Genomic DNA, 6,667 nt, shown 5'->3' on the forward strand with positions numbered 1-6,667 from the left:
GGCAAAGGATATTTGTTCTTTATGGTGATGTTGTTAAGTCCACGGTAGTCAATGCATGGTCGCAGAGTCTTCCTTTTTTGATACAAAGAAGAAACCAGCACCCAGAGGAGAAGAGGAGGGATGGATGATTCCTGCGGCCAGAGAGTCATGAATGTATCTTTCCATCGCCTCTCTCTCTGGACGAGATAGGTTATACAGTCGACTAGAGGGCAGGTAAGCACCTGGAAGGATATTAATAGCGCAGTCATAGGGACGATGAGGAGGCAGAGAAAGAGCTTGTTGTTTACTGAAAACCTCTCCTAAGTCATGGTAGACTGAAGGAATAGATGCTAAATCAGGAGACTCGGGAGTAGAGGAGGGAGACTCAGTTTTCACAGGTGTGAGAGCAGACTGCAGACATGAAGCATGGCAAAAAGAGCTCCAACTCACCACCTTCCCTGCTGACCAGTCAAGGTGTGGATTGTGTTTTTGAAGCCAGGGCAGACCAAGGACTGACGGACGCCATGTGTCAGAGACATGCAGACGGACAATCGGGTCGTTAAAACTAACGGGTCCAGCCAGTTTGAATGTTGTCTTAAAACATTCAAATCCTCAGACGTACACAGAAATGTACGTAAAAGGTGTAAAAGGTCGAGGAGGAGGAGATGGGGAAGAGTAGGACGCAGTAGGAATAAAAGAAAAAGAGACGGAGAAAAAAGGAATTAAAATGAACAAGAGGAAACAAGTAGACTGAGAGGAAAGGGAGGGCAGCAACGAGGAGAGCAGAGGGAATGGGGAGGAAGGCCAAAAAGGATGAGGAGGTGGAAGAAAACAAAAAACAAAAACAAATAAAGATGAAAAATAATTTAGGGTGAGGGATTAGAAGAACAATGAGGAGGGGAAAAAAGTCGGGAAAGATGGAGAATAGATCAGAATAGATGGAGTAAGTGAAGGAAAAGGAAAGGAGTATAACAATGAAGAAAATCCACAAGAAAAGGAAGAAGGAGCAGAGGAGGAAGGTGAAGGAGAACATGAAGAACAAAGAGGAGGAAGAAGCTGATGTTGAAAATTGAACAGTGGGAGTGAGGGCAAGAAGGAAGCCAGGGAGGAGAAGAGGAAGGAGAGAGTAACAGAGGCCACTGAGAAGAAAGAAATCAAAAAGGAGAGAGAGAAAGACACTGATAAAGAACAGCCCTGCAAGGTTTTTCCGCAAATCCCAGGGCTTTGGGTTTCTGCTCAGGATCACCACGATCACCAATTTCTCAGCCTCGTGTTCTTTTTCCCCTCTGACGATAAACACCCTTCACTTTTTATAATCTATCCAGAATATGTTTGTCTGCTCCCTGACATATCCGCTGAAAATATCCACTCTTTACACAATCCCACTAGAGGCAGAAAAAACTTCAGTAACCTGGAAAAAGGAGCGGAGTCACACTGCACATGACCTCAGTCCTGGCCCTGAAATCTCACTTCATAGATGTTTAATACTAAGGCATCTTGACATTACAGGGGCAGGGATGCATCATTGTGTGTGGAGCCAGAGGCAAATGAAAATATCAGGTAAAAATAGACAGTACATATAGTCGGGGTTTATGGGAAAAAATCCACAATTTTTGTGAAGAAATGCTATTGCAGATGAACTTAAAGCATATAAAAGAAGAAAAAATATTTAAATAAATTATACTTAGAGTGTCCCTCTTTTGAAATAGCTAATTTGATTTAGTGGTGCGTTGAATTGCAAGAAAAAAAATTGAAAAGTTAAAAAAAATCTGAGAAAAATTAAGGTTTTGCTAAATTGCCGGAGGTATACGGCTCCAGAAATCAGTGTCCTCACTCCCACCAAGTCCAATCAAATGCTCCTCTTAGTCCATCACCCTGGCCAATATGTAGCTACTTTTTAATGGCATTTTTTTTTCTAAAATGAACATGAAAGCAAATGGCAGCACAACAAATGAGAGTCAGAGCTAGACTTTCTCTTTCCTCTTGTATCAATGATAGTGTTATAATGGGTCCATTAAAATAGCACTGGTTACTTTACCACCTCCTCTATATTTAACTATCGGCCATCCCATGGGAGCGAGAGGTATATGCTATCATACTACACTACGCTACATTACACACATTCATTATGTGCTGAGCAGACACCCCTGGTTCCCAGGAGCGGCCATAATTGGCCATGTTATTCGAAATCGCTGGTTTCACACCACAGGAGTGAGGATGGAGGAGGTTACTTGAGGAAACGGGGTAGGTGAGGGGAAGCAGCAGAGGGAAGGTGGGGAGCAGTTGTCTCTAGAAAAAGACATGGGTTGCACAACGGCCAAGTGCGTAACCTTGCAACCACACAACCCTTAAATGAAAAAGTCAAACGTGTTGTTTCGGTGTTTTCAGCATGTTATTTCAGTTCCTGATTCTAAATTGTTTAACTGCACAAAACTGGGCCTGATGTGTTCCTTGTTTGCTTTAGTTATCCGCATCTCTAATCATGGCGGAAAAAGAAAAAAAAACAAACATTTCTTCTTCATTCATAATCATTTACTAGTTTAACAGTGATGGATTTATGGAGGCTGTGCTCAGTGAAAACACAGCAAACATTTCCCCACATTGCCCCTCTCTCAGCCCTGCACGTGTATGTGTTCTCCTCATTTACAGCCACACTAATTACACACTCATTAATGTAAATAATATTCACTGATCCAGCTCCCACTAGTCACAACATCAAAACACAGGAGCACACACTGCTAAACCCACACACACATGAACACAGTGTCTGCAAATGAACACAAACTTTAGAGCTTGAAAGACACACACTTCTGGAATAAGAAACTGTCAGAATATTATAATTTTTTTTCACAAAATATGTATAACTTTTTGGCAATTACTTACCACTGATGAACATGAACTTTCCCTGTAGTATGATTAGCCTTGCAAAAAAATTAAAATCAAGCGAAGTGGATTGAAGAGGGTCGGGGTGAATTTTGGACAGAGCAGCAGGCTAGTTTTTATAAAGGAGTGACTACAAGAGGCCATTCACAAGCTGCTGAACATTAAGTGACAGAAAAAAAACAGGCCAGTATATAAACACTGAGTAAAAGTCATTGGAAATTATTTCACAATGAAATGACAAACTGCATTGGATTACAATAGCAGGGTTCACAGCTGAACAGGAAGCAGGAAGAGTGGGGTGCAATCTGAAGGCAGTACTGAGCAGTGTCGGGGGCTAACTGGTATTTTCTGATCAGTAAAAGAACTGGTACATGTCAGTGAGCAGTGTCTAATAAAACAGAAAGAACAAAAAGACTATTCTAAACAAACTATTCTAAAATAATAATAATAATAATAATTATATACAAAATATGCTGTAAATAAAGTGTATATAGATTGTTGGACATATTGTTGTCATATTTTCTTGTGGCACCAGTCAAGGCTTCCTTATTAGTTCAAACCTGGTCACAATCACTTTAGTGTTAGCAATAATTAACCCTAAAAATGCAAATCAAACATTGTATTATATTTTTAAAATATAATAAACCAGATAAGAAACCAGAATTTGCAAAAAAAATTCTACAGACAAGAACAGAGCAGCAGGTTTAACAAGTGGTAAGTGCTCATTTCTCCATTTTGGGCCACATCACCCACCATGACACAACCAAATCTTCTGATATAGTTTGAAAATTCAGATGTAATTATCTAGGAACCACCAGTGCAAAATTTTGAAAGAAGAAACGCAAAGGTCCAAGATTTTTTAAAATTTTACATGCATAAAAAGGTAAACACAATAAAGTAAAGGGAAAACCCACAAGACATATTATTGTCCTCTTAAAATCCAGATTAGTTACTGTTACCGTCATCAAAGCTTAACAAGTCTGCATGGATATTTGGACGAAAATAGTTGAAAAGAATCTGGAATCTGGTCAAACTGATCTCCCACCTTCTGGTGGTGCAGCAGGGCTTTATGGGCTCCATTAGCCTAAACTATAGAGGATTTATGTTCTCCAAATGGCAGCATTTTATCTTGTAATGGAAACTGTTACATTTTGATTTAGAGGCTATTGACATGATGAAAAGGGATGGACAAGCGAACCCAAAAACTCAGAGACCTACCGCATGACTCTCAGTGCAATTTTGTACGCCAGTTCAGCGCCATGAGGTAGGAGCGAGGTGAAGAGATAGCGGGCGAAGGTGTGCATGGGGACACTCTCTCTGTGGACGATCTCTCCCAGGCCGGAGTACGGCCCAGCTGTTTGAGAGAGGAACAAAAAAAAAAAACACTTTAAAAAAAGAAAAAAAAAAAAGAAAAACAAAGCCCAAATTTGCACACAAACCAGGGCAAGACAATAAAAATGATTGCAAGTTTGTTGATGAGTTAATTTCTTTTTTAAACAGACATTTCTAATGTACAGTTGAACCCAGAAGTTTACATACACTGTATAAAAAGAGACACAATCCTTTTTTTCTCACCGTCTGACATTAAATCAGATTAAACTTTTCCTGTTTAGGCGGTTCTGGATTACCAAAATTATTTCTAATGCCAGAGTAATGAGAGAGAGAATTTTAGACAATGTTTTTATTATGGTCTTGAAAGTCAAAAGTGCACATACATTTCATTAGTATTTTGTAGAATTGCCTTTAAACTGTATGACTTGGGTCAAAGGTTTTGGATATCCTTCTACAAGCTTTTCACAATACTTGGCAGGAATTTCGGCCCATTCCTCCTGACAGAACTGGTATGTTGTAGTGTTCCATGTTTGTAGGCCACCTGCATGCACATGTCGTATTAGCTCTGCCCATAAATGCTCAATAGGATTGAGATCGGGGCTTTGTGATGGCCACGCCAAAACATTGACTTTGTTGTCCTCTTTTCATGTCTCATGTCTCCCATTTTCTAACCAGTTTGGCAGTATGCTTTGGGTCATTGTCCATTTCGAAGACCAATTTGTGGCCAAGCCTTAACTTCCTGGCAGATGTTTTCAGATGTTGGTTCAATATCTCCACATAGTTTTCTTTCTTCATGATGCCATCTATTTTGTTAAGTGCACCAGTTTGTCCTGCAGCAAAACAACCCCACAACATAATGCTGCCACCACCATGTTTCACAGTTGGTATAGTGTTCTCAGACTGCAGACTTCCCCCTTTTCCCTCCAAACGTAACGGTGGTCATTATGGCCAAACAGTTTGAGTTTAGTTTTATCCGACCACAGGACGTCTTCAAAAATTAAGGTATTTTTTCCTGTGTGCATTTGTAAACTGTAATCTGGCTTTTTTGTGTTTCTTTTGGAGTAATGGGTTCCTCCTGGCAGAGTGGCCTTTCAGCCCATGCCAGTACAGTACTCGTTTCACTGTGGATAATGACACACTCTAACCAGCTTCAGCCATCATCTTCACAAGGTATTTTGCCTTTGCTCTTGGGTTGATACACACAGTTCTGACCAAATCCCGTTATCTCTGGGACACAGAACCAGTCTCCTTCCTAAGCGGTATGATGGCTGGACATTCCCATGTTGTTTATACTTGCGTAGAATTTATTGTCTTTTTGTACAGTGTATCTAAACTTCTGGTTTCAACTGTACAGTATGTCACAAAAGTGAGTACACCCCTCACATTTCTGCAGAGATTTCATTATAATGTTTAATAGAACAACACTGAAGAAACATCGCTTTGACACAATGAAAAGTAGTCTGTGTAAAGCTTATATAGCAGTGTAAATTTATTTTTCCCTTCAAAAAAACTCAAAATATAGCCATTAATAGCTAAACCCCTGGCAACAAAAGTGAGTACACCCTAAAGACACTACACTCCTAAATGTCCAAACAAAGCACTGCTTGTCATTTTCCCTCCAAAATACCATGTGACTCGTTACTCTTACTAGGTCTCAGGTGTGAATAGGGAGCAGGTGTGTTCAATTTGTAGTACAGCTCTCACACTCTGTCATACTGGTCACTGAAACTCCCAAGATGGCACACCATGGCAAGGAACTCTCTGGGGACCTTAAAAAAAAAGAATTGTGGCACTACATAAGGCTGGCCAAGGCTACAAGAAGATTGTCTGATTTCATGTCAGACAATGAGAAAATATTGTGTCTTTTTATACAGTGTATGTAAACTTCTGGTTTCAACTGTATGTATTAGTTGGCATACATTCAAAGAATCCTAAGGTTTTCCCAGATTTCTAGACGTTTCTGCCATTTCACAGATGCAAATTAAACAGGAAAACTGTTTATTTAAAATAAATCCCTAGGGCTGTATTTTGGCAAAGGCTTAAAAACATAGATGAAATCAGCAAGTTCAATCTGTATGTCCACAGCCAGTATTTTAGGAATAAATTGAATAAAGAATAAACAGCAGTCAATTATCCTTGACATCTTTTACATCAATTTACACAACATAAAAAACTGTCACGTTTCTGTGACGTCAGAAACCATGTGGTCGTGTGTGTAGACTTGGCCTCACGCCTGCTGTACGCTTCCCTTCCTCTCTTCCTGAATTCTCCCTCATCTCTGGTGATTTATTTTAAACCCCAACAGGCCTCTAAACCACAGAACACATCACACAGTGGAGTGGCAGCAGCCTCCTGGGCCCAGCTGAGGCCTCAGAGCCTGCTGTTCTATTAGCACTGGAGCCAGAGATGGGTGGTCACGCCGGGGCTGAGGCAGGCCTGGGGGTTGGGTGGGGGATGGAATTGACAGTGAGTG

The 6,667-nt window shown here is 40.4% G+C and overlaps 2 protein-coding genes across 2 annotated transcripts in view; one reads left to right on the forward strand and one right to left on the reverse strand.

Annotated features, from left to right (window-relative positions):
- The window catches only part of LOC103397070 (zinc finger SWIM domain-containing protein 6), a 22,986-nt gene extending 18,752 nt beyond the window's left edge, over positions 1–4,234 (reverse strand). The window contains exon 1 of the mRNA XM_025052787.1: positions 4,081–4,234. Within this exon, the coding sequence (XP_024908555.1) occupies positions 4,081–4,166 (86 nt within the window). The 5' untranslated portion in view covers positions 4,167–4,234. The remainder of the gene's footprint in view (positions 1–4,080) is intronic.
- Positions 4,235–5,113: 879 nt separating this feature from the next.
- Positions 5,114–6,667, forward strand: part of LOC103397071 (zinc finger SWIM domain-containing protein 6-like) — a 13,072-nt gene continuing 11,518 nt past the window's right edge. The window contains exon 1 of the mRNA XM_017042649.2: positions 5,114–5,364. Within this exon, the coding sequence (XP_016898138.2) occupies positions 5,259–5,364 (106 nt within the window). The 5' untranslated portion in view covers positions 5,114–5,258. The remainder of the gene's footprint in view (positions 5,365–6,667) is intronic.

This window comes from Cynoglossus semilaevis, chromosome W (assembly GCF_000523025.1).
Source record: "Cynoglossus semilaevis isolate Cse_v1.0 chromosome W, Cse_v1.0, whole genome shotgun sequence".
Classification (NCBI taxonomy): Eukaryota; Metazoa; Chordata; class Actinopteri; order Pleuronectiformes; family Cynoglossidae; genus Cynoglossus; species Cynoglossus semilaevis.